Source organism: Oncorhynchus kisutch, linkage group LG14 (assembly GCF_002021735.2).
Source record: "Oncorhynchus kisutch isolate 150728-3 linkage group LG14, Okis_V2, whole genome shotgun sequence".
NCBI classification, from domain to species: Eukaryota; Metazoa; Chordata; class Actinopteri; order Salmoniformes; family Salmonidae; genus Oncorhynchus; species Oncorhynchus kisutch.
This window is the reverse complement of record NC_034187.2, coordinates 27,631,373-27,659,128: the sequence shown is the minus strand read 5'-3', so window position 1 is coordinate 27,659,128 and position 27,756 is coordinate 27,631,373. Positions and strand designations below refer to the sequence as shown.

General features: G+C 42.3%; 3 protein-coding genes across 4 annotated transcripts in view; 1 reads left to right on the top strand and 2 right to left on the bottom strand.

Moving 5' to 3' along the window:
* Nucleotides 1-3,994: 3,994 nt before the first annotated feature.
* On the bottom strand, nucleotides 3,995-23,084 carry jdp2a (Jun dimerization protein 2a). Its single transcript, XM_020499831.2, has 4 exons — nucleotides 22,771-23,084; nucleotides 10,607-10,824; nucleotides 4,952-5,056; nucleotides 3,995-4,865 (listed from the first exon to the last, which is right to left on the bottom strand). The coding sequence occupies exons 1-4, from the start codon at nucleotides 22,856-22,858 to the stop codon at nucleotides 4,683-4,685; spliced, it is 594 nt and encodes a 197-aa protein (XP_020355420.1). The 5' UTR covers nucleotides 22,859-23,084; the 3' UTR covers nucleotides 3,995-4,682.
* Nucleotides 23,085-23,358: 274 nt separating this feature from the next.
* Nucleotides 23,359-26,346, bottom strand: fosaa (v-fos FBJ murine osteosarcoma viral oncogene homolog Aa). Of its 2 annotated transcripts, none has more exons than XM_020499833.2 (4): nucleotides 26,108-26,346; nucleotides 25,163-25,341; nucleotides 24,737-24,844; nucleotides 23,359-24,623 (listed from the first exon to the last, which is right to left on the bottom strand). In XM_020499833.2, exons 2-4 carry the CDS (start codon nucleotides 25,304-25,306, stop codon nucleotides 23,955-23,957), a joined length of 921 nt encoding a protein of 306 aa, XP_020355422.1. In that variant the 5' UTR covers nucleotides 25,307-25,341; nucleotides 26,108-26,346; the 3' UTR covers nucleotides 23,359-23,954. The 2 variants fall into 2 exon arrangements, with proteins under 2 accessions (XP_020355422.1, XP_020355421.1); XM_020499832.2 differs by having other exon boundaries at nucleotides 25,163-25,390; nucleotides 26,108-26,333.
* An 877-nt stretch (nucleotides 26,347-27,223) lies between these two features.
* The window catches only part of LOC109904057 (transmembrane emp24 domain-containing protein 10), a 14,838-nt gene continuing 14,305 nt past the window's right edge, over nucleotides 27,224-27,756 (top strand). The window contains exon 1 of the mRNA XM_020501154.2: nucleotides 27,224-27,518. Coding sequence (XP_020356743.1) covers nucleotides 27,342-27,518 — 177 coding nt within the window. The 5' untranslated portion in view covers nucleotides 27,224-27,341. The remainder of the gene's footprint in view (nucleotides 27,519-27,756) is intronic.

The following is a 27,756-nucleotide window of genomic DNA, read 5'->3' as shown; positions in this document are numbered from 1 at the left end:
TACAGGTCACATCCTCACCGAACTAAAGGCTAAAGATGCCACTTTCAAGGAGCAGGACACTAATCCGGACACTTATAAGAAATCAGACAAACCATCAAACATGGAAAACATCAAAACAGGAGTAAGACTGAATCCTACTACACCGGCTCTGACGCTCGTTGGAGCAGGGCTTGAAAGGTAACCTGCACAAATGATTACCGCCCCGTAGCACTCTTGTCAGTAGCCATGAAGCGCTTTTAAAGGCTGGTCATGGCTCACATCAACACCATCATCCCGGAAACCCTAGACCCACTCCAATTCGCATACTGCCCCAACAGCTCCACAGATGATGCAATTTCAATCGCACTCCTCACTGCCCTTTCCCACCTGGACAAAAGGAATACCTTTGTGAGAATGCTGTTCAGTGACTACAGCTCCGCGTTCAACACCATAGTGCCCACAAAGCTCATTACTAAGCTAAGGACCCTGGGACTAAACACCTCCTTCTGCAACTGGATCCTGTACTTCCTGACGGGCCGCCACAGGTGGTAAGGGTAGGCAAGAAAACATATGCCACGCTGATCCTCAACAGCGGGGCCACTCAGGGGTGCGTGCTACGCCCCTCCTGTACTGCCTGTTCACCAAGGACTGTGTGGCCAAACATGACTCCAAAACCATCATTAAGCTTGCTGACGACACAATAGTGGTAGGCCTGATCAACGACAATGAGAGAGCCTATAGAGAGGTCAGAGACCTGGCAGTGTGGTGTCAGGACAACAACCTCTCCCTCACTGTGAGCAAGACAAAGGAGATGATTGTGGACTACAGGAAAAGGAGGGCCGAACAGGCCCCCATTAACATTGACGGGGCTGTAGTGGAGCGGGTCGAGAGTTTCAAGTTCCTTGGTGTCCACATCACCAAAGAACTATCATGGTCCAATCACACCAAGACAGTCGGGAAGAGGGCACGACAACACTTTTCCCCCCTCAGGAGACTAAAAAGATTTGGCATGGGTCCCTAAATCCTCCAAAAAGTTCTACAGCTACACCATTGAGAGCATCCTGACCGGTTCCATCTCCACCTGGTATGGCAACTGTTCTGCATCTGACCAGAAGGCGCTGCAGAGGGTCAAGCATCACTGGGGCCATCCAGGACATATATACTAGGTGTCAGAGGAAGGCCCAAAAATGGTCAAATACTCCAGTCACCCAATTCATAGACTGTTCTCTCTGCTACCGCAGAGACTGCACTTGTACTGACCTCGCCTTCTGGATGATAGAGGGGTGAACAGGCAATGGCTCAGGTGGTTGTTGTCCTTGGTGATCTTTTTGGCCTTCCTGTGACATCGGGTGGTGTAGGTGTCCTGGAGGGCAGGTAGTTTTCACTACCCTGAGGTAGACCTCACTACCCTCTGGAGAGCCTTACAGTTATGGGAGGAGCAGTTGTCGTTCCAGGCGGTGACACAGCCCGACAGGATGCTCTCGATTGTGCATCTGTAAAGTTTGTGAGTGTTTTTGGTGACGAGCCGAATTTCTTTAACCTCCTGAAGAGGTTGAAGGTTGAAGAGGCGCTGCTGTGCCTTCGTCACCACGCTGTCTGTGTGGTTGGACCATTTCAGTTTGTTTGTGATGTGTACACCGAGGAACTTAAAACTTTCTACACTCTTCACTACTGTCCCATCGATGTGGATAGGGGGGTGCTCCCTTTGCTGTTTCCTGAAGTCCACGATCATCTCCTTTGTTTTGTTGACATTGAGTGTGAGGTTATTTTCCTGACACCACACTCCGAGGGCCCTCATCTCCTCCCTGTAGGCTGTCTCGTCGTTGTTGGTAATCAAGTCTACCACTGTAGTGTAGTCTGCAAACTTGATGATTGAGTTGGAGGTGTGCATGGCCACACAGTCGTGGGGGAACAGGGAGTACAGGAGAGGGCTGAGAACGCACCCTTGTGGGGCCCCAGTGTTGAGGATCAGTGGGGTGGAGATGTTGTTACTTACCCTCACCACCTGGGGGCGGCCCGTCAGGAAGTCCAGGACCCAGTTGCACAAGGCGGGTCGAGACCCAGTGTCTCGAGCTTGATGATGAGTTTGGAGGGTACTATGGTGTTAAATGCTGAGCTGTATTTGATGAACAGCATTCTCACATAGGTATTCCTCTTGTCCAGATGGGTCAGGGCAGTGTGCAGTGTGATTGCGTCGTCTATGGACCTATTGGGGCGGTAAGCAAATTGGAGTGGGTCTAGGGTGTCAGGTAGGGTGGAGGTGATATGGTCCTTGACTAGCCTCTCAAAGCACTTCATGTTGACGGAAGTGAGTGCTACGGGGCGGTAGTCGTTTAGCTCAGTTACCTTATCTTTCTTGGGAACAGGAACAATGGTGGCCCTCTTAAGGCATGTGGGGACAGCAGACTGGGATAAGGATTGATTGAATATGTCAGTAAACACACCAGCCAGCTGGTCTGCGCATGCTCTGAGGCCTGCAGCCTTGCGAGAGTTGACACGTTTAAATGTTTTTCTCACGTCGGCTGCAGTGAAGGAGAGCCCGCAGGTTTTGGTAGCAGGACGTGTCAGTATTGTCCTCAAAGCGATTAAAGAAGTTGGTTAGTCTGTCTGGGAGCAAGACATCCTGGTCCGCGACGGGGCTGGTTTTCCTTTTGTAGTCCACCTACCCGCCTGTCCAACATCACTACTCTGGATGGCTCGGACTTAGAATACGTGGACAACTACAAATACTTAGGTGTCTGGTTAGACTGTAAACTCTCCTTCCAGGCCCATATCAAACATCTCCAATCCAAAGTTAAATCTAGAATTGGCTTCCTATTTCTCAACAAAGCATCCTTCACTCATGCTGCCAAACATACCCTTGTAAAACTGACCATCCTGCCAATCCTCGACTTTGGCGATGTCATTTACAAAATATCCTCCAATACCCTACTCAACAAATTGGATGCAGTCTATCACAGTGCAATCCGTTTTGTCACCAAAGCCCGATATACTACCCACCATTGCGACCTGTACGCTCTCGTTGGCTGGCCCTCGCTTCATACTCGTCGCCAAACCCACTGGCTCCAAGTCATCTTTTAGTCTTTGCTAGGTAAAGCCCTGCCTTATCTCAGCTCACCTTGTCACCACAGCAGCACCCACCCGTAGCACACACTCCAGCAGGTATATTTCACTGGTCACCCCAAGGCCTATTCCTCCTTTGGCCGCCTTTCCTTCCAGTTCTCTGCTGCCAATGACTGGAACGAATTGCAAAAATCACTGAATCTCCCTCACTAACTTTAAGCACCAGCTGTCAGAGCAGCTCACAGATCACTGCACCTGTACATAGCCCATCCAACTACCTCATCCCCATACTGTTTTTTTTCTCCTCTCCTTTGCAGCCCAGTATCTCTACTTGCACATTCATCTTCTGCACATCTGTCACTCCAGTCTATCACACCAATGTTTAATGGTTAAATTGTAATTATTTTGCCACTATGGCCTATTTATTGCCTTACCTCCCTTGCACACACAGTATATAGACTTTTTTTCTATTGTGTTATTGACTGTATGTTTTGTTTATGCCATGTGTAACTCTGTGTTGTTGTTGTCGCACTGCTTTGATTTATCTTGGCCAGGTCACAGTTGTAAATGAGAAGTGATTTATTTATTTATTTAAATAATAGGTCATCAATTTGGGCACCAGGCGTGTCCATATCTGGTTTGAACATCTACGCTACGGTCCATATAGCCTCCCAAGACAAAACCTATATGAATATCTGCCATCAGATGGCAGTGTTAAACTACATTTACCCTGTAAACAAATGAATGAGAAGAGTGATCAAATCAGGCAGCTGATTTAAATAACCCTATAGACAAATCATCAGCTGTATTTACATGGACTTATAGTAATTTTGTAGTGGTGCCAGGGTATGATATCGTTTACAATTAGGATTTGTGTAATGCCATTATTCATATCACAGAATAAATGACCATTTGAATAGACGTTCACTGTTTTAAACCATAACAAAAGGAGAAAAGGAGAAAGGAACTATTTATTTAACAGAAATACAAAATGTATCACCTTTTGTGATAGCTTATATGTGTCTATATGATATAATATACAGTAAGTTTAAAAATAAGAACCATATTTGGAAGTAATAGCAGACCAACTACAATGTAAACAGTCCATACATAGGCTATGTGCATATATGACGCCTGCGCCAACAAAAATAAAACGTCTCAACCGGTCTGCCATCAGCACATACTGTAATACAGGGAAAAAAATATATTCAAAAACCCTACTAGTTCATAACCAGTACACAAGTAAAAACAAACATAGGACAAGTTCTGACTGTGCCTATGGGGCCTGAGAGATCAGTCACGTTGCCCAGGAGTGGGAGTATTTCTCACCAAGCTGCATTTAGCCATGTATGTATTTATTTATTTATTTATTTACAGTGATAGTGGCTGAGGCTGTGGGGACCTGAATGGAAACAATAACAACACATCAAAATAAATGTGTTTAACTGCCAGCACAAAGTCCAATCACATTGGGTCACATTTGTGTTTAAAGGCTCTCTGGCCACAGGCAGGTGTGCTTAGCTGGTTTGCCTCTAAGCCAGGAACCCAGAGATACCGACGTGCTGCTAGTTGGCCGGAGTGGGGCTTCACTGTAAACTGTAACAACACCCTGCTCTTCAGCTCAGAGTCCTGAGACATCACTAGCCCTCCAGTTGCTCCAGCAGGGGGTTGGCTTCACTCTCAGGCGTCTTGACGCTGTCCGTCCTGACTATGCACGTTGGGCGGTGGTGATTCAACATGATGATCAGCTGCTGCCGCTCATGCTTCAGCTCCTCAATCTGAGTTTTGAGTTCAGAGTTCATCACCTCTAGTCTCTCCGATTCCTGAGACAGTGGGGGCAGGAAGATCATTACTTATTCCTAGAAAACTGGAGAATTATTTCACATTTCATTAAAGAAAAACCTCTCACCCTTTGTAGATAGTCTGTCCTCTCCTTTTTTTTGTTTCTACAGCGTGCTGCTGCTACTTTGTTTTTCTCTCTCCTTCGTTTCCTCCTGTCTTCTTCCTCATCTCTCTACATTAAAGGAAAATGCAAACATATTTTAAAACCGAACAAGGTGGAAAATGGACCCCGCAATTATATTTCAACTGCAGGAAACAATCTAAAAGCGGGTTACTTGTTTTAATGATAATTCTGTCCAATAGTTGATGCTACTGGTCAACATTAAAGGCCCAGTACAATCAAAAACATGATATTCTGTGACACACACCCAAACATCGTTGAATAATAGTAAAGACATCAAAACTATGAAATAACACACATGGAATCATGTAGTAACCAAACCAGTTTTAAAATATATTTGAGATTCTTCAAAGTAGCCACCCTTTGCCTTGACAACAGCTTTGGACACCCTTAGCATTCTCTCAACCAGTTTCATGAGGAAAGCTTTTCCAACCGTCTTGAAGAAGTTCCCACATATGCTGAGCACTTGTTGTGTCTACCTTTCCTTCACTCTGCAGTCCAACTCATCCCAAACCATCTCAATTGGGTTGAGGTCAGGTGATTGTGAAGGCCAGGTTATCTGATGCAGCACTTCATCACTCTCCTTCTTGGTCAAATAGCCCTTACACAGCTGTTGAAAAACAAATGACAGTGGGACTAAGTGCAAACCAGATGGACTGGTGTATCGCTGCTGAATGCTGTGGTAGCCATGCTGGTTAAGTGTGCCTTGAACTCTAAATAAATCACTGACAGCGTCACCAACAAAGCACCCCCACACCTCCTCCACGCTTCACGGTGAAAACCACACATACTCTGAGTCTCACAAAGACACGGCAGATGTAACCAAAAATCTCAAATTTGGACTGATCAGGCCAAAAGGTCCGATTTCCACCGGTCTAATATCCATTGCTCCTGTTTCTTGGCCCAAGCAAGCCTCTTATTATTGGTGTCCTTTAGTGGTTTCTTTGCTGCAATTCGAGCATGAACGTCTGATTCGCACAGTCTCCTCTGAACAGTTCATGTTGAGAAGTGTGTTACTTGAACTCTGAAGCATTTATTTGAGCTGTAATCTGAGGTGCAGTTAACTGCCGATTTCTGAGTCTGGTAACCAATGAACTTATCCTCTGCAGCCGAGGTAACTCTGGATCTTCCTTTCATGGTGGTCCTCATGAGAGCCAGTTTCATGACAGCGCTTGATGGTTTTTGCGACTGCATTAGAAGAAATTCTGAAAGTTCTTGAAATTTTACGGATTGACTGACCTTCATGTCTTAAAGTAATGATGGACTGTCATTTTTTCTTTACTTATTTGAGCTGTTCTTGCCATAATATGGACTTGGTATTTTACCAAATAGGGCTACACCCCTACCTTGTTTCAGCCAATCAGTTGCGTTGTGACGCATTAAGGTAAGATATTCCACAAATTCACTTGAATTTGAAATGTATTCCAAGTGTTGACCTCATGAATCTGGTTGGGAGAATGCCAAGAGTGTGCAAAGCTGTCATCAAGGCAAAGGGTGGCTACATTGAAGAATCTCAAATATATTTTGATTTGTTGAAAACCTTTTTGGTTACTACATGATTCCATGTGTGTAATTTCATAGTTTTGATGTCTTCACTATTATTCTACAACGTAGAAAATCATAAAAATAAAGAAAAACCCTGAGTAGGTGTGTCCAAACATTTGACTGGTACTGTGTGCATGCATGTCAGCGGAGGCTCCTCAGAGGAGGAAGGGGAGGACCATCCTCCTCAGTGAACTTCATAAAAATAAATGTAAAACATTTAGACAAAACTATACTAAATAGATTCACATTTCACCAAATAATTTATTAAAACACACTGTTTTGCAATGAAGGTCTACAGTAGCCTCAACAGCACTCCATGGTGTAGCCGGAGGACAGCTAGCTTCCCTCCTCCTCTTGTTATATTGACTTCAAATACAAAACCTAGGAGGCTCTTCATTCTCACCCCCTTCCATAGATTTAAACAGTAATTATGACAACTTCCAGAGGACATCCTCCAACCTATCAGAACTCTTGCAGCATGAACTCACATGTTGTCCACCCAATCAAAGGATCAGATAACTAATCTAGTACTGAAAGCATAAGATACAGCTAGCATAAGATACAGTGCATAAAATGTGGTGAGTAATTGACTCAGAGAGAGAAAGACAAGTTGAACAGTTTAACAAATTAATATTTTAAAAAATGAAAGAGAAGAGAGGAGTGTCATTTTTCACGTTCAGGTTCACTTACCTAGCTAGCAAATGCAGCTGGCTAGTTTAGCCTACTCAAACACCCGGCTCAAACAGAGGGATGCTATGTTAGCTAACGTTAGCTGGCTATGACTATCCAACAACATACCTTTCAAGTCAAGGTAAGCTTTTGGTTTTATTAATTTATTGCCACCAGGGCCCGTCGGTGTAACTGCCTACTGACTACACATTAATGTTACTGCATGATTGTAGGAGATTTTTTTTGCCTGCTCACATACAGCTGATGTGTTGTGCATTGAAGTCCACAAAGGAAGGGAAAAAGGAGAGGAGAAGAGTGCATAGAGGCGAGAAGGAATACAACGTGGTGTTTACGCATGATCAGAGGTGTATTCACTCTGCCAATTCTGTTGAAAAACATTTCTTAAAACGGAAGCAAACACAAACGGGGATAAAAATAACTGAATTCGTCCTATAGAAACTCTTGTTTGGAACTGTTGGACTAATGATTACACCCTAGATAAGCTAGATGCAGGCAAGAGTGTGCAAGGCAGTATTGAATGTGTCACTGTCCATGTGTCACTGTGACCTCAAATTTATCTCAACCTGTGTGCACCTACATTGTAAACTTCCATTCATATGCTAAGTTTTAGCAAACTCATGATGGCTATAGGGAACATTTGACTATCATGTAGTAGCCTGAACTGGGTGAACGGAATATGAATGACAGTCATCCAATATTCTGTAATAGAAATTATGCCATGCTCATTAAAAAAAAGAAATGTTGTCCTCCCTCATCATAAACAGCACTAACCACCAATGGTATGTATTTCCACACTACGAGGTTGGAATAATATTGTGAAATCCGGAAAATGCTATTTAAGTATAAGAACGGTTGGAAAATACATCTCAGCCTGCTTTGGTGGGTTTGAGTTTTTGCCTGCCTGGTAGTGATGGGATGGTTGATAGCACTACTGATTCGACACAACATATCGATGCTCGTATCAAAAGTAAAAATACCACGTGATGATGACATTGGAAGCGTTGGTGGTCACACTAGCATCTGACAGGTGTCGTAACAGAGAGCCGATCACTGCTAGCAGATTTTTATCTAGACATTTCACCTTCTTAGCAGGTGGAAAGCTGCTGTAGCTCAGGGCGTAGCGCCATAAGGTAGAATAATCTATTCTGAAATTGTAGCACACCATTGAATCTTGAGTGCATATTTAGAATTGTCTTTCTCAGTGATTGTAAATTAAACAGCCAAAGCAATGTTGACAAGCAGTTACCACGTAATAAATTACGTACAAAGCTTAGTTTGATCCCTCCCTCAGTGGATCCCGCTGTGGCTTCCAAGACATTGAGCTCTGCTGGGCACTATTTACAGGGTTAATATAAACATTCTTCTCCAGTTCTCGCATGACAGGTGGTTCTGCCTGTACAGCAGCAGCAATTGAGTCTGTGGTCTTAATGCACAGGAACAAATCCCTGTTTGGATGTTCTTTTTTTTCTTTGAAACACTGGTTACATTGTATTTCTAACTTTTAAATCAAGTGTTTTGATAAGCATAGGCTGTTCCGATTTTTATTTAACATCCTAAATCATACAAGAGACTGTGGCTACATTATATATATATATATATATATATTACATACCCGTTCAATAGTTTAGGGATACTTAGAAATGTCTTTGTTCTTGAAAGAAAAGCACATTTTTCATCCATTAAAATAACATCAAATTTATCAGAAATACAGTGTAGACAATGTCAAGTACAGTGTTCGATTACAGGCTCAAAATGGCCTACCCCTTCACAGAACAGCACAAACTGTCTCTAACGAGAACTGAAAGAGGAGTGGGAGGCCCGGTGCACAACTGAGAAAGAGGACAAGTACATTAGAGTGTCTAGTTTGAGAAACAGCCACCTCACAAGTCCTCACCTGGCAGCTTCATTAAATGGTACCCGCAAAACACCAGTCTCAACATCAACAGTGAAGAGGCGACTTCAGGATGCTGGTGTTTCGATAAAATTAAAAAATTACTGTTTTCAGTTTCAATTATTTTGGTTGAATGCTGTAACACAGAATAAAACGATTAATAAAAGTTCCATGATTGCCCAATACTGCTTATCACATACAAACTATAATTTATTCACTTTAATAAAATATTTCAGTTGTGCATTTTATTTGATTACTATTTCATTCCAAGCAAGTCATCATCTCATCTCTGTGGAGCTGCTGCCTGTGACGTCTGACAAAAAACACTATTTTGTAGTTCTTCTAAGTAAATAAGGCATACTTTTATGACGGCTGAATACCAACTATCAATCACTTTGATCATGCATTTTCAGGTAAAGAGACCTCGAGAAGCATCAGCTGCTCTCTATGTCCTCACGATTGCGAATTCTTGTCTCTTCCATAGCAGTCGTAAATGATACACAGACCAAGTACATGCGTTATGGATTATGGTCATTGTTGTTAATTACCACAGTTTAATACACTAAACTATGTAGAATATTGGCCTGTTGGAAACTACAACTCCTTACAGTTCAAACGTATTTCTAGAGTAATGTGCACATGGAGTTCAAAGAAGAAGAAATAACTCAATTCAATTCAAATAATTGAACTGAAGTCAGTCAATAAGTTGTTTATAACCCGAAAAATAACCGACATTTTGGTGAAATCACCAACCATGGATGCACAGTAAAAAAAAAAAATAATAAACAGGGCAAAAAGTTTGTTTACCAACGCTCACGCCTATCCATTGCCCCACGACATTTTGATAGAGGCAATGGGAAAACAGGTTTATATAAACAGCACCCATGCTGATATGTATTCCTGACCAGTAGATGTCTTTAAGGTGCACTGTGTTAAAAGTTCAGTTATTAACAGTTTTTCGGCACAATTGAGTGAAAGCCCCAAAGGCATTGGTTACCCATCACTACTGCCTGGTGTATTCACCAGGCGGTAAATTAGTTAATAGACCAATAAAAATAGTTCCAAATCTCGACGCAAATATCAGATAGTTTTCAGTTTTCTCCACCCCAATCAGACCACTCACAGACAGTCCTTGCAAAATTCTTGCTTGATAAGTTGCTCTTCACTAAAAGAGGCTGTTTCTTTGACCATTTTAATTGAAAACAATCACAGTAAGGTATTTAATTGTTATCTAGAAATAATTTGATATTGAGATAAAAACAGCTGCATTGGACCTTTAGGTAGATACTTAAGTCCCTCTGAGGTCTGGGAACAAAACATTATGTTTTCAAACTCAAACTTCTGTGATGGTTAGAAAAGTTAGAAAAAAAAAACAAAAAAATGAATGGTCTTAAACAGTAAAATTACCTGAAAGATATCTGAATTTCAACTTCTGACAACATCTCCAAGAACCAAAGCAAAACTTTCATTCTCACCTCTGTTTTGATGGTTAGGGGCCTCTTCCCTAGCTTGCCCAGGAAGTGCAGTGGAGAGAGTATGGCCCCCAGTTCCTGGAGGTTGGCGTACTTGAGCTGGTCAGTCAGTGTGGTGTACGGGATCCCTGCCAGGGGACCCAGGCTGGGCAATGAGCCGGCTGTCATCCGAGGATCTGGGATTGGTCCCGGCATCATATAAGACCCAGCCGTGACCACAGCTGATAGAAACAGGGACAAAAGGGAAGGAAAATACATTAAGAAAATCAAAGATGTGGATTGAGATGTACAATTCACCACCTTGTCCCCATGTTCTGAATATTTCACAACATTTTGCAGCTGTACCAGAGTAAAAGATCTGAATACATTTTACCCAAAATATTCACATTTCAAACCTGCTTCTAGTTTTGGTATAGTAGACAGATAATTGGTTTACTTTCATTTCAGTCTGCTAAAGGGCTTAAATGTGTCATTTCCACGAGTGCACCTGGTTTCCCTGGAAGCCTTCTCTAATGAAATGTTGGCATGTTGCAGAGCAGGAGGCCGAGGCTGTCTCCCATTAGGCCATTTTATTATTTCATCTCTTTTTTTCTGGAATGTATGTATACTCCCATTTACAGAGGTCTTGGCAAGGATCTATGTGGGTTTTTTTTATTCCCAAGAAGGCCAAGAGAGGCACACAACCCTGCACAAAAGTAGACTCAGACACGTTCCACTTTATCCCACGGAGAGCTGCAGACTGCCATTGCCAACAAACATCCATTTCCCATGTTTTCCTCCATATGATCCTTTTCTCCATGTCAGGGAGGTGGAATGTGGATGGAGGATCTCAGGACAATGTGGCCAACCCTGGTCCTCTGATAAAGGCCCCTCCTCTATCCCTTCTCCTCCTATTTTGTCTGACTAAACTGACACTATCCATGAGCTATGGTGTCATACTTGTTCACCAAAATCTTGCCTGTAAATCTGTTTTGTTTATAACTGTAGTGATATACAGTGCATTCGGAAAGTATACAGACCTTCACCTTTTCCACATTTAGTTAAGTTACAGCCTTAATTTACAATGGATTAAATAAATATTTAAAAATAATTTATCTACACACAATACCCTATAATGCCAAAGCAAAAACAGATTTTGACATTTCTGCAAATGTATTACAAATAAAAAAACTGAAATACCTTATTTACATAAGTATTGACACCCTTTGCTATGAGATTTGAAATTGAGCTCAGGTGCATCCTGTTCCCATTGATCATCCTTGAGATGTTTACAACTTGGAGTCCACCTGTGGTAAATTCAATTGACTGGACATGATTTGGAAAGGCACATGCCTGTCTATATAAGGTCCCACAGTTGACAGTGCATGACAGAGCAAAAAACAAGCCATGAGGTCGAAGGAATTGTCCGTAGAGCTCCGAGACATGATTGTGTCGAGGCACAGATCTGGGGAAGGCTACCAAAACATTTCTGCAGCATTGAAGGTCCCCAAGAACACAATGGCCTCCATCATTCTTAAATGGAAGAAGTTTGTAACCACCCAGACTCTTCCTAGACTTGGCTGCCCGGCCAAACTGAGCAATCGGGGGAGAAGGGCCTTGGTCAGGGAGGTGACCAAGAACCCGATGATCACTCTGACAGAGCTCCAGAGTTATTCTGTGGAGATGGGAGAACCTTCCAGAAGGACAACCCTCTCTGCAGCACTCCACCAAGCAGGCCTTTATGGCAGAGTGTTCAGACGGAATCCACTCCTCAGCAAAGGGCACATGACAGTCCGCTTGGAGTTTGCCAAAAGGCACCTAAGAGACTCTCAGACCATTAGAAACAAGATTCTCTGGTCTGATGAAACCATGATTGAACTATTTGACCTAAATGCCAAGTGTCACATCTGGAGGAAACCTGGCAACATCCCTAAGGTGAAGCATGGTAGTGGCAGCATCATGCTGTGGGGATGTTTTTCAGCAGCATGGACTGGGAGACTAGTCAGGATCAAGGGAAAGATGAACGGAGCAAAGTACAGAGAGATCCTTGATGAAAACCTGCTCCAGAGTGCTCAGGACCTCAAACTGGGGGCGAAGGTTCACCTTCCAACAGAACAATGCCCCTAAGCACACAGCCAAGACAACGCAGGAGTGGCTTCGGGACAAGTCTCTGAATGTTCTTGAGTGACCCAGACAGAGCCAGGACTGGAGATCTGAATCTCCCCATCCAATCTGACATAGCTTGAGGATCTGCAGCAAAGAATGGGAGAAACTCCCCAAATACAGGTGTGCCAAGCTTGTAGCGTCATACCCAAGAAGAATTGAGGCTGTAATCGCTGCCGAATGTGCTTCAACAAAGTACTGAGTAAATGGTCTGAATACTTATCACATCTCTTTTTTTCAATACATTTGAAAATGTCTAAAACCCTGTTTTTGCTTTGTTATTATGGGGTAATTGTGTGTAGATTGATGAGGGGAAAAAAACTACTTAATCAGTTAAAGAATAAGGCTGAAACGTAACAACATTTGGAAAGAGTCTAGGAGTCTGAATACTTAGGTTTGCAAGGACATCTGCCTCTATTCCCAGGTGAGTAGCAAGTCATTCATTTGGTAGGATGACAGATCGGGTATAGTATATAAACTCAGCAAAAGAAGAAACGTCCTCTCACTGTCAACTGCGTTTATTTTCAGCAAACTTAACATGTGTAAATATTTGTACGAACATAAGATTCAACAACTGAGACAAACTGAACAGGTTCCACAGACATGTGACTAACAGAAATGGAATAATGTGTCCCTGAACAAAGGGGAGGGTCAAAATCAAAAGTAACAGTCAATATCTGGTGTGGCCACCAGCTGCATTAAGTACTGCAATGAATCTCCTCCTCATGGACTGCACAAGATTTGCCAGTTAAAGCTGTGAGATGTTACCCCAGTCTTCCACCAAAGCACCTGCAAGTTCCCAGACATTTCTGGGGAGACTGGTCCTAGCCCTCACCCTCCGATCCAACAGGTCCCAGACTTGCTCAATGGGATTGCGATCTGGGCTCGTTGCTGGCCATGGCAGAACACTGACATTCCTGTCTTGCAGGAAATCACGCACAGAACGAGCAGTATGGCTGGTGGCATTGTCATGCTGGAGGGTCATGTCAGGATAAGCCTGCAGGAAGGGTGCCACATGAGGGAGGAGGACGTCTTCCCTGTAATGCACAGTGTTGAGATTGCCTGCAATGACAACAAGCTCAGTCCGATGATGCTGTGACACACCGCCCCAGACCACGACGGACCCTCCACATCCAAATCAATCCCACCTCAGATTACAGGTCTCGGTGTAACGCTCATTCCTTCTATGATAAACGCAAATCCGACCATCACCCCTGGTGAGACAAAACCGCGACTCGTCAGTGAAGAGCACTTTTTGCCAGTCCTGTCTGGTCCAGCGACGGTGGGTTTGTGCCCATAGGTGACGTTGTTGCCGGTGATGTCTGGTGAGGACCTGCATTACAACAGGTCTACAGGCCCTCAGTCCAGCGTCTCTCAGCCTATTGCGGACAATCTGAGCACTGATGGAGGGATTGTGCATTCCTGGTGTAACTCAGGCAGTTGTTGCCATCCTGTACCTGTCCCGCAGGTGTGATGTTCAGATGTACCGATCCTGTGCAGGTTTTGTTACATGTGGTCTACCACTGCGAGAACGAACAGCTGATGGTCCTGTCTCCATATACAGTGGGGAGAACAATATTTGATACACTTCTGATTTTGCAGGTTTTCCTACTTACAAAGCATGTAGAGGTCTGTAATTTTTTCATAGGTACACTTCAACTGTGAGAGACGGAATCTAAAACAAAAATCCAGAAAATCACATTGTATGATTTTAAAGTAATGAATTTGCATTTTATTGCATGACATAAGTATTTGATACATCAGAAAAGCAGAACTTAATATTTGGTACAGAAACCTTTGTTTGCAATTACAGAGATCATACGTTTCCTGTAGTTCTTGACCAGGTTTGCACACACTGCAGCAGGGATTTCGGCCCACACCTCCATACAGACCTTCTCCAGATCCTTCACGTTTCGGGGCTGTCGCTGGGCAATACGGACTTTCAGCTCCCTCCAAAGATTTTCTATTGGGTTCAGGTCTGGAGACTGGCTAGGCCACTCCAGGAGTTGCCCTGGCTGTGTGTTTCAGGTCGTTGTCATGCTGGAAGACCCAGCCACGACCCATCTTCAATGCTCTTACTGAGGGAAGGAGGTTGTTGGCCAAGATCTCGCGATACATGGCCCCATCCATCCTCCCCTCAATACGGTGCAGTCGTCCTGTCCCCTTTGCAGAAAAGCATCCCCAAAGAATGATGTTTCCACCTCCATGCTTCATGGTTGGGATGGTGTTTTTTAAATTTTTTAAAAACTTTTATTTAACTAGGCAAGTCAGTTAAGAACTAATTCTTATTTTCAATGACGGCCTAGGAACAGTGGGTTAACTGCCTGTTCAGGGGCAGAACGACAGATTTGTACCCTGTCAGCTCGGGGATATGAACTTGCAACCTTTCGGTTACTGTTACAAGTCCAACACTAACCACTAGGCTACCCTGCCGCCCCATGTTCTTGGGGTTGTACTCATACTTCTTCCTCCAAACCCGGCGAGTAGAGTTTAGACCAAAAAGCTCTATTTTTGTCTCAGACCACATGACCCTCTCCCATTCCTCCTCTGGATCATCCAGATGGTCATTGGCAAACTTCAGACGGGCCTGGACATGCGCTGGCTTGAGCAGGGGGACCTTGCGTGTGCTGCAGGATTTTAATCCATAACGGCGTAGTGTGTTACTAATGGTTTTCTTTGAGACTGTGGTCTCAGCTCTCTTCAGGTCATTGACCAGATCCTGCCGTGTAGTTCTGGGCTGATCCCTCACCTTCCTCATGATCATTGATGCCCCACAAGATGAGATCTTGCATGGAGCCCCAGACCGAGGGTGATTGACCGTAATCTTGAACTTCTTCCATTTTCTAATAATTGCCCCAACAGTTGTTGCCTTCTCACCAAGCTGCTTACCTGTTGTCCTGTAGCCCATCCCAGCCTTGTGCAGGTCTACAATTTTATCCCTGATGTCCTTACACAGCTCTCTGGTCTTGGCCATTGTGGAGAGGTTGGAGTCTGTTTGATTGAGTGGGTGGACAGGTGTCTTTTATACAGGTAATGAGTTCAAACAGGTGCAGTTAATACAGGTAATGAGTGGAGAACAGGAGGGATTCTTAAAGAAAAACTAACAGGTCTGTGAGAGCCGGAATTCTTACTGGTTGGTAGGTGATCAAACACTTATGTCATGCAATAAAATGCAAATTAATTACTTAAAAATCATACAATGTGATTTTCTGGATTTTTGTTTTAGATTCCGTCTCTCACAGTTGAAGTGTACCCATGATAAGAATTACAGACCTCTACATGCTTTGTAAGTAGGAAAACCTGCAAAATCGGCAGTGTATCGAATACTTGTTCTCCCCACTGTAGCGCTATCTTAGGCATCTCACAGTACGGACATTGCATTTTTTTTTGCCCTGGCCACATCTGCAGTCCTCATGCCTCTTTGCAGCATGCCTAAGACATGTTCATGCAGATGAACAGGAACCCTAGGCATCTTTCTTTTGGTGTTTTTCCAGAGTCAGTAGAAAGGCCTCTTTAGTGTCCTAAGTTTTCATAACTGTGACCTTAATTGCCTACCGTCTGTATGCTGTTAGTGTCTTAAAGATGTGGTGGTGTGGGGGCTGTGCTTTGGCAAAGTGGGTGGGATTATATCCTGCCTGTTTGGCCCTGTCCGGGGGTATCATCGGATGGGGCCACAGTGTCTCCTGACCCCTCCTGTCTCAGCCTCCAGTATTTATTCTGCAGTAGTTTGTGTCGGGGGGCTAGGGTCAGTCTGTTATATCTGGAGTATTTCTCCTGTCTTATCCGGTGTCCTGTGTAAATTCAAGTATGCTCTAATTCTCTCTCTTTATTTCTCTCTCTCGCAGGACCTGAGCCCTAGGACCATGCCTCAGGACTACCTGGCACGATGACTCCTTGTAGTCCCCAGTCCACCTGGCTGTGCAGCTGCTCCAGTTTCAACTGTTCTGCCTGTGGCTATGAAACCTGACCTGTTCACTGTGATTACTATTATTTGACCATGCTGGTCATTTATGAACATTTGAACTTCTTGGCCATGTTCTGTTATTAATCTCCACCCAGCACAGCCAGAAGAGGACTGGCACTCCTCATAGCCTGGTTCCTCTCTAGGTTTTTTCCTAGGTTTTAGCCTTTCTAGGGAGTTTTTCCTAGCCACTGTGCTTGTACACCTGCATTGCTTGCTGTTTGGGGTTTTAGACTGGGTTTCTGTACAGCACTTTGATATATCAGCTGATGTAAGAAGGGCTATATAAATACATTTTATTTGATGGTGCACGTTTATTAATTGTTTATGGTTCATTGAACAAGCATGAGAAACCGTGTTTAAACCCTTTACAATGAAGATCTGTTTAGTTACTTGGATTTTTACAAATGATCTTTGAAGACAGGGTCCTGAAAAAGGAACATTCTTTTTTTGCTTAGTTTAGGTTACACTGTAGCTCACTTAACAGTGTCTCAATATAGTTTGTTTAAACAAAAGCATTTTAAATTAACTGCTTGACTCTACAAAATGTTGCCTCACTCATTTGTAAGCTTGCATCAGCCATTCATTATTTTGCTACTATTCAATGCAAAGGTTGCCATGAAAATCAACCTGCTCTAAAATCAAAGAGAAGGTGCGTAGAGAGAGGTAGCCAAGAACAGCTAGATACCACAACTCTCCCAAGGATATCAGAGCCTGTTGCATGCTGCAGACAAGACCACCATCTGATTTCACATTCCCCACCACATTATGGACTGAAATGGACTTACAGGTATACTCACAACACCAACTAAATAACACACCTGGGGTACAACCTGGGTAAAGAATCATATTAGCGTATACCTTTGTTCTGAATGTACAGTATCCTTCCAAAAGATCTAAAAATAGAAATAGCTTGAGCTCAGCAGAATATGCAAGCATTCAAGTAATGGCTGAGTGAATGATGAGGGAAAAACAAACAGAACAGAAACTGTTTTCTTTGTTTGGAAGTTAGCATGCCATAGGATGCCATTTCCATCGCTATTCACACAGCCGTAACACATCTGGACAACAGGAACACTTATGTGAGAATACTGTTCATTGACTACAGTACAGCATTCAACACTATTGTTCCCTCCAAGCTCAACACAAAGCTCTGGACACAACCCTCTGCAACTGGACCCTGGACTTCCTGACGAGCAGAGCACAGGCTGTGAGGATTGGCAACACCTCCTCCACACTGACTTTTAAAGTTTCCTCGGCCCTCTGCTGTACTTCCTATACACCTATGACTACATGGCTTTGCATGACACTAATTCCATCAAGTTTGCTGATGACACCACAGTTATAGGCCTGATAACTAACAACAAGTCAGCCTACAGGGAGGAAGTAAGTGAACTTGCAACCTCTCCCTCAACATCAGCAAAACAAAGGAGTTGATTGTTGACTTCAGGAAGCAGAGGAGGGAACATGACCTGACTCAAATGAACGGGACTGGAGTAGAGAGTCAGCAGTTTTAAGTTCCTCCGTGTCCACATCACTGAGGACATGACATTGACCAACAACACCACCACTCTTGTCAAGAGGGTGCAACAGCATCTCTACTTCCTAAGGCAGCTGAAGAAATTCACATGCCACCCGGGTCCTCTCCATATACTATTGCTGCAACATTGGAACGCGGCCTGGAACGAAAATTGATCCATCCATGAACGCAAGGCCCTCCAGCTTGTGATGAAGATGGCCCAGTACATCACTGGTACCGTGCTTCCACCCATCTAGGAAATCTACTCAGAACGGTGCCTGAGGAAGGCCCGCAGCATCATTAAGGACCCCACACACCTCAGCCACAAGCCGTTCACTCCCTTACCATCAGGCAGTCGGTATCAGAGCTTGAGGTCTGATAGAAACTGTCTCTGAGCCTGTTGGTATCTACAAGCCATCAGACTGCTGAACACTAACTGGACTGACCACCTGCACAGACTCTCCAGAACTTAGCACACACACACACACACACTCTACCAGACTCCTATTATGATTGCTAAATGCTGCACAACTTAAACACTTGCCTCCCAAACCCCCTTCTCCAAAACGTGTAAATATTGGACTAAACATTGTGCCTTCCTGTATTATACTTATGCTAAAAAATGTATTCTGTTGTACTGAGCCATTTACTTTATGTCTGTATTTTTTAAATTTTATTATTGATTATTCTTGTTGTGAAGGAACCTGCAAGTCAGCATTTTGTTGGACAGTGAATACCATGTGTATCCCGTACATACGGCCAATAAAACTTCAAACTAGTAAAAGAGTACAGTAATCCAGACACCAACTAAAACCCAGGATACATTGATACAGGATGTCCTACCTCTGACCCAAATAATAGAAAGTACTGAAGGTTTCCTTCAAATGTCTATACAGCTTGGGCCTATGCCGTTTAGTCGTACAACGTTGAGTTGCAATTAATGGGACCCATGCAAAGTAAGCCAATAACCTCACTCTGGGCAAGGTACCAAGACAAGTAATTCGAGGTTTTTGTGTATTTGCATGCAAGTGTAGCCTGTTTCACTCAAGAATATGCTAGCCCTTTCTATCTGCCCCCTCCCTCCACCACCTAACTGCCCTAATGTGCAACATTAAATCTACCAACAGCTTCCATTTGCCCCCCTTTTACAGCAAATTCTGTTCAACTAAGTAAATAATTTACAAAAATATTACCATTGCACAGATACAACCTAATTTGGCTTTACGGATGAAAATCTTGTAATTGTCAGTGTGTGATATATATATATATATCACACACAGTACCAGGCAAATGTTTTGACATACCTACTCATTCAGGGTTTTTATTTTTTACTATTTTATACATTGTAGAATAATAGTGAAGACATCAAAACTATGAAATAACACATATGGAATCATGTAGTAACCAAAAGTGTGAAATCAAAATATATGTTATATTTTAGATTCTTCAAAGTACCCACCCTTTGCCTTGACAAATTTGCACACTCTTGGCATTCTCTCAACTATCTTCATGAGGTAGTTACCTGGAATGCATTTCAATTAACAGCTGTGCCATTTTAAAAGTGAATTTGTGGAATTTCTTTCCTTAATGCGTTTGAGCCAATCAGTTGTGTTGTGACAAGGTAGGGGTGGTATACAGAAGGTAGCTCTATCTGGTAAAAGACCAAGTCCATATTACGGCAAGAACAGCTCAAATAATCAAGGAGAAATGATAGTCCATCATTACTTTAAGACATGGTCAGTCAATTTGGAAAATGTCAAGAACTTTCTTCTAGTGCAGTCGCAAAAAACATCAAGTGCTATGATGAAACTGGCTCTCATGAGGACCGCCACAAAAAAAGGAAGACCCAGAGTTACCTCTGCTGCAGAAAAGCCATGAAGTCCTGGCTGCTTTACCATTCCAGGTAACTACCTCATGAAGATAGTTGAGAGAATGCCAAGAGTGTGCAAATTTGTCAAGGCAAAGGGTTCATTAGAGTTACCAGCCTCAGATTGCAGCCCAAATAAATGCTACAGAGTTCAAGTAACAGACATCTCAACATCAACTGTTCAGAGGAGACTGTGTGAATCAGGACTTCATGGTCAAATTGCTGCAAGAAACCACTACTAAAGGACACCATTAAGAAGAAGAGACTTTCTTGGGCCAAGAAACACGAGTGATGGACAGTAGACTGGTGGAAATCTGTCCTTTGTTCTGATTTTTGGCTCTAACCGTCGTGTCTTTGATAGAGTAGGTGAATGGATGATCTCCACATGTGGGGTTTCCACCATGAAGCATGGAGGAGGTGGAGTGATGGTGCTTTGCTGGTGACACTGTCAGTGATTTATTTGGAATTCAAGGCACACTTAACCAGCATGGTTACCACAGCATTCTGCAGTGATGCACCATCCCATATGTTTTGTGCTTAGTGGGACTAACATTTGTTTTTCAACCGGACAATGACCCAAAACCCACCTCAAGCCTGTGTAAGGGCTATTTTACCAAGAAGGAGAGTGATGGGGTGCTGCATAAGATGACCTGGCCTCCACAATCACCCAACCTCAACCCAAGTAAGATGGTTTGGGATGAGTTGGACCGCAGAGTGAAGGTAAAGCAGCCAACAAGTGCTCAGCATATGTGGGAACTCCTTCAAGACTGTTGGAAAAGCATTCCTCATGAAGCTGGTTGAGAGAATGCCCTGAGTGTGCAAAGCGGTCATCAAGGCAAAGGGTGGCTACTTTGAAGAACCTAAAATATATTTTGATTTGTTTAAAACTTTTTGGGTTACTACATGATTCCATGTGTTATTTCATAGTTATTTCTTCACTAATATTCTACAACGGAGAAAATAGTAAAAAGAAAAGAAAAACCCTGGAATGAGTAAGTGTGTCCAAACTTTTGCCTGGATAGATAGAGAGAGCGAGCTAACTAACAGAATAGATATTGGTATGTCTTAGCAAAACCTGTCTTAGCCTGGTCCACCTTATGTGCAGAACATGATTCAATGTTTGCTATGTGGTGCACATTTTGATTGTACCAGACTGAAACCCATTTTTAAATCAAGAAAATACAAGCAAATGTCCATCATTTTGTCTCAGCATATAATTAGTTTCAGTTCTAAAGTTCCTCAAAAGGAAAGTACCAAGCCCAAAAACCTGGAAGTAATATGTGGAACTCCTCTGGTATTGTTGAAACTAGTACTGTTATGATGTTAGTTGCAATGCTACATGATAATGACCTTTGTGGCAGCTTTAGTAGCCTATGCAGTAGTCACATACTTCAACAACCAGGTCTGGTCTCTGTAATGTTTTTTTTTATGCAACAACTGTAATGTGCGTCTATATACAAAGCCATAAGAATGTGCAGACCATTTTAATTAACAATACAAATATCTCCATAGCACAGTTTATGTGCAGGCTAACTGCAATTACACAGTCATTGCAGATATCTAAGAAAATGATCTAATAGATGTATTGTTGTCCTTGTATTAGAGACAAATACATCTTGGTCATTTATTTTAATGCCCTGACTAAGTTGCTCTGGATAAGTGCATCTGCCAAATGAACAAAATGTATATCTTAATGTAATGACCGGTGGTCCTGTAAAGGGCAGTTACATTGCATTCACAAAGAAACATGTTTTCTCCCTCCCAGTGAAAGTAAGGAATGAATGGTGAACAATAAGGCAGGGTTTATGAGCAATCCAATGTCTCATGTCAAGACGCCTTTGGAGGTTTTCAATTGAGGACTGTGTACCTGCAACCTCACCATTCATACCAATAATCTATGTCCCAATAAAGGCAGATTAGAAAATGTAATTAAATTGAAATATGTATTATATGAATAAGAACGATACAAATGTGTTCATTACTCAATGATTTGGGTATGCAACAGGAAAAGTTTCAATACTAAAACAGAAAGTGAAAAAATAAAGAAACCTTTAACAGAGAGCTGAAAATAGTTGAGAAATTAGCATTATTACCAGAAGCCTATTTTATTTTACAGAAAAAATAGATCCAGCGTCCACTGTAAATAGTAGGCTACCTACTAAATTGATACATTGTCAGAATTCCATCACGTTTTTGTAAAACTCCTGAAAGCCTGTGTTTACACAGCAACAAGAAAAGTAAACCTGGTTAATAATGATACACTTGAGTCATGCCTCATTTCAAAGCATTAGTTATATATTCAGTATGGCATGCATGTTATGTAACGGACTTTTGCAGTGATGAAACGTTAAACCAATTATACATGTTCGTTCAGGAAAAATTAAGTTGCAGAGAACCACTTTATTGGGATGAATAAACGTGTAGGTCTGCAAGCGTGCATACTAAACAGATGAAAACCATTGAGTGTAAAGTTAGGTCTTGTGAATAACGTTTATAAACTCCATAAATGCTTAAATTAGGCTATTGCTGCCCAATCCAAAGAGAACGAAAGAACGGGATTGCACAATTGCACGACTGTGCACAATTGTCCACTGAAAAACTCATGAATTGCACACATTCGCAACTCAAGTGTGGCGCCCCAGTATAATAAATGTTTCTCGACTACGAAAATATATTACCTGACTTTGATCCCGAGTGCAACAGTTGTCCTTTCTTCTTGTCAGCTGAAGGTCGAGAGTATATTTTAAAAATTGGAAACCGTTGCATCAGCCCGTTTAAATAGTGATCCCTATCTGGGAGGATTTGGGAATGCGGAAATGAGTTATGCCAACTAGACGTAAACTGGGATGTAAAAAGCACAGCTCAAAGTGGGAGCAAGAAGTGGGGAAGTCCTATCCGTCCCTCCCCTAGAAACCAGAAAACAAACCCCTCCACTGACCCAGTGCAGAACAGGACAGACCCTGTCGTCTGCCCACGCACCTCAATTGGCATTCCGTGTGTAATTTACACCTGCCGTTAATGCCAATAAACGCCATTTTTGTTTGAATAATTCACTATATCAATACTCTCACCTTCTTTTCCAGAGACAGAAACAGAGAGAGAGAGAGAGAGATCTTTTCTATAACAATTAAGAGAAACTACAAACAAGGGGAGCATCCAGATCAAATTCAATGCGGGTTGTTTTTAGATATTATGAAATGCATTAATTGTGAAACTCGATGGAGCAACACTAGCTGGTATGTTCGATGTTTAACAATCAAAAAAAGCACCCAACATCACTTTGAATGAATATTTAATGTGAATATTTATCAATAAGCAATCAATGCTCATTAACTTTTTTTATTTGACAAACAAGTCCAAATCTGAGGTAAAAAAATAAATCATCATAAATTACATCTTGATAGATATAGCACTGGATGTTTTCATGGAAAACTCTAAACATTGTAACAATGAGGTCAAATCACAGTGGATGACATTGAGGTATCTATGTGAGTACTGAACATGGATGTTTACTTTAACACAACATTAATTGCTATTGATATACTATTCCCATTGAAGCACAAAACCATACAGTCAATTCCACAATACAGTTTACCAGATCAAACATATATGAACATTATTTGGAATTCCTCGGCATGCGTTAAAACCAGAACATACTTTATCCCCATCTGTAAAATGTATAGCCGTGCTTTTAGCTACATCAATTGTATCTGGAAGAAGTTTATACTTGCTTAGTCAAGTAACACATTTCATTGATATAATCCTCAAACTGATGTGCTGACACCACAGCAAGTCTCTGATATCTTATTACAACTGGGGATACCAGCTGCAGTGATCCACCAATCAACTCCCTCTGCTTACATTATAAGGCCAACAGGGTTGGAGACTTGAGGATATCAACAGATTCAGCCTTGCCCACTCCACTTTTGCGACCGTCAAACCCCTCTCCAAAGGAGTCGAGCTCGGGACAGGAGAATGTGAAAATGGTCAAGTAGCTGCTACAGGTGGGGGTCGAGGTCACAACAGGAGTGCTCAGAGGCTCTAGGTCGTTAGACACAGATTTGTACAGGGTTTCCCAGTCCGTAACCCCAAGGGAACCGCTCAGGTCAATGTCTGGTACAGAGCGGGCAGTCTCTGTAGGGACTTTCTCCTCCATGCTGGGCAGCAGATTGTCCAGGAGCCCCTCCTTCATGTCCAAAGAGGGCTCAAGGTCGCAGATGTTTACTTCAGCACTGGCACAGAGTAGGATGTTGGAGTTCCCAGAGATGGCTGTGGATGGGTCACTGGGAATGTCCATGTCCTGGAGCGAGGGGGCTTCCTGGGCACTGTCCTCATGGAGCTTACTCCCCTCTGGGCTGGGGGGTAGCTCGGGAGACCCACTGGGCTCCAAGAAGATGGAGTCCAGGTCTTCTGCAATTTGGCACACAGGGTTATGAGTAGCGAGGACAATTTCGAGCCTCTCTTTCTCTTTGAGGAGATTGGCTATCTCAATCTGCAGAGCTGTTTTGTCTTCCTCCAGCTGATCAGTCTCCTTTGAAAAAAAAACCAAAATGAGGAACACAGGAAATGTAAACAATCATAACTATAGATTACTATTTAAAATAATGGTACTGTGATTAGCATGATGTCCAAGGGTTAACTTACAGCTTGCAGTGTATCAGTGAGTTCCCTCCGTCTGTTGCGACACTTGGCTGCAGCCATTTTATTCCTCTCTCTCCTCACCCTCTTCTTCTCTTCTTCCTCTGGAGAGAGCTGTGAGATTCAGAGAAAAACACTTGCACCTTGAATAATCTAGCCATTTAATCTCCTAATCTCAGACTTCCATTGCCAGTTCCCCCTTTCTACAGTAGCAAAAGCATCTTTCTCTGCAATGCGTCTAAAAATAGACCGTTGTTGCAGACTCACTGTGACCTGAATATAAATGAACTGCCTGAGCTCGGCACACAGCCAAATACACTGCTCTTGGGGAGCATGCAATGCTGCTGCACTGTTGGAAATGAAGATTGATTTAGATGTTCACACAAGTGAATGTGTTTCATTCTATTTGCAATCTGAAAAGCGCTAACCAACCTGTTCGATTTTCCCCTTTCTGCCAGTGTTTTTTCCCCTGCTCCCGCCCACTTTGGGTGTTGCCTGGTGAGAGCTCTGCACTTCATTGGCTTGCTTGCTACCCAGAGATGGGGAGACAGATGTTATAATAGTCGGCTGGACCATCCACTGCAAATCTGGGGTAGTGGAAATTGCAGTCACTGTTGGAACAAATGAAGTGGCTGGTATATCCATGTCTGGGCAGAGCTCCTGCAAAGTTATATATTATCACAGTTATTAATAATTTACCACTAATGATTTTTTCACAATTTCCTTAATTATTTTACTGCACAACAAGTCAGTCATTCTAAACACATGTTATTCTAATGACAGAGACATATGGTAATTACCCTATTTGTATTGGGGATGTCTGTGACTTTATGCTGTATTGTCATAGCATGTATGAACTATGTATGGGTTTTCTTAAAATATATCTAGCCATCTAAAAATAGTCTCCCCGAAACAATATTTGACTTTATCATTGCTACTGACGTCAACACTGACGCAGAGATGCTGTGAAGTCTCCGGAATGGATTTATTTTCTCAATGAACCGCTGCATGGACACGCTACATATTTGGCCTGAGGACTTGACAATAATAATATACCCAATTTTCATCCACAGGCGTGTTATTGCATTTTCAATATTTCACTCTTGAATTTTGGAATAGGAAACAGGTATTCATAACAAAAATATGAATAATATGGTAAAATCATGTACCTCACTTACCCACCCATATGCTAACAATCTCGATAAATAAATCAATGATTTCCGATTATTGATTTCACACACATTTATGTTAATAGACTATTGATTAACAATGATAAATTATGAAAGTCACCCACATTTAATTCATAGTCGTTGACATCGTTGTGTGTGAATATTATTATCATTGCATCACAGACATCACCACTTGATTCATTCATACCTGTGCACTGCTCTCTGACGGCGAAGCTGAGGACGTGGAGAAAGAGTCATCTTGCGTCTTCTGATAGTACATCAGGGTGTCCCCGACAGGAGATTCTGTGCTGCAGCGAGACATTGAATCGAATTCAGCGTTAAGAAACATGTCTTAAAATATCCTCAGCTAATAGAATAATCGGCCTGCTCGTCAAATATAGTTTTTCTTCAGTTGCATCTATTCCAGGTTTATACCTGGTAACTGATAGACTCGTGTGCAAGCCCCTCCTTTTATAGTCTGCCAGACTTTTATGAATGAACGGAGGCTATACCATCTCTATGGAGGGGAGCCACAGGACAAAGAAACACACATTTAGCATAATGCCAAATCGGCCAAATGCTCAATGTCATATGACAGAGTTGCTAAAATGTGTAATTTCCCCCAAGTTAAATATCATGTATTTTTCCCAAATGCATTTATCCAACAAATACCAGAGAGAAGTGGGTAGCGTGTAGCATGCCCATTCATAAATTCAGGCACACGGACTCTACTGATTTTGTGAAAATAACAGCACATTTTAATGGCCATATAATGCAGTTGTCTCTATCTGAATGAATTGGTTTACAGCGCACTATATGACATTGGAAATATACACAATAGTTACTGCTTCGAATTATTGTAAATGTTATATACGTTTTATCAGGCAGCAGGATAATTATAGGCCACTACAACGAAAGTTATCTACACACAAGAACTGATAAATCTGGTTGTGTTAGTTCTAAAGCTATTTTTAATTTTTTTTAATTACATAATAGAATGACAGTATAATATTAGACTACGCCATTAATACAACGACAGTTATTATCTCGCAAAGGATGCACTCCATATAAGAACACGGATGTCCTAGAAATCAAATATTTTCTTCAAATTTTTTTTTTAAACAAAAACCTTATTACGGCTCGATTGACCAGTAACCATTGAAGAACATGATTTGTATTTTCATTTACGTACTATTTACGTACATATTATTACTAAAAGAAAACGATGCAAGACATGTCGCTGAAAATAAAATGGAAACTAAGTAGAAACTGTATGGTGATTTTTTTTTTTTAAATCATTATGACCCCGCGCGCGTTGCACTTGCAAAAAGTACTGTGAAGCGAAGAGATCACGTGACTTAACCCGGAACTGAGCAGCATCTATATTTATATAATCGAGATAGCTTGGTGGCGACTAACTGTAGCTTACAGCCAGCTACAGTATGTCTAGACTTTTTCTATTACTTACCTTTCCTGTTCTTTTTGATTTGACCTTTTCGATTACGTTCTATCTACCGGTAAATCATAGAAAATGTTTGCGGGAAGAGATCCACAAAGACGTGCTGGTCACAGGCGAATACGAAGTTAGCGAACAACCAAATGCGAAAACCAATCTCAAGGTAACATAGCTAGCTAGGTCTGAACTAGCTAGCTAGACTGTATCAAATCCTTGGAATCAAGTTGGTGTTAGCGTTACTATTTGACATGGAAGCCTCGAATATGTGCAATCACTTAGCTACTATCAATACCAATATAAAAAAATGTCTCTGTGCAGGTTTGTTTGCATTAGCTGGCCACCTGACTAGATAACTTTAGCTATCTAGCTAACCTACACGATGTATGGACTATCGAACCTGG

Bases quoted from the DNA above. Each gene is read 5' to 3' on its own strand.
- jdp2a (XM_020499831.2), bottom strand. From the start codon at position 22,858: ATGCAACGGTTTCCAATTTTTAAAATATACTCTCGACCTTCAGCTGAC. The intron at 10,825-22,770 runs GTAATATATTTT...TGTTTCTATCAG, and splicing joins GCACTCGGGATCAAAGTCAG to CTGTGGTCACGGCTGGGTCT. The intron at 5,057-10,606 runs GTGAGAATGAAA...CCTTTAATGTAG, and splicing joins CCCTAACCATCAAAACAGAG to AGAGATGAGGAAGAAGACAG.
- fosaa (XM_020499832.2), bottom strand. From the start codon at position 26,248: ATGTTTCTTAACGCTGAATTCGATTCAATGTCTCGCTGCAGCACAGAA. The intron at 24,845-25,162 runs GTTGGTTAGCGC...TGAATCTCACAG, and splicing joins GAAAGGGGAAAATCGAACAG to CTCTCTCCAGAGGAAGAAGA. The intron at 24,624-24,736 runs GTAAGTTAACCC...TTTTTTTCAAAG, and splicing joins TCACTGATACACTGCAAGCT to GAGACTGATCAGCTGGAGGA.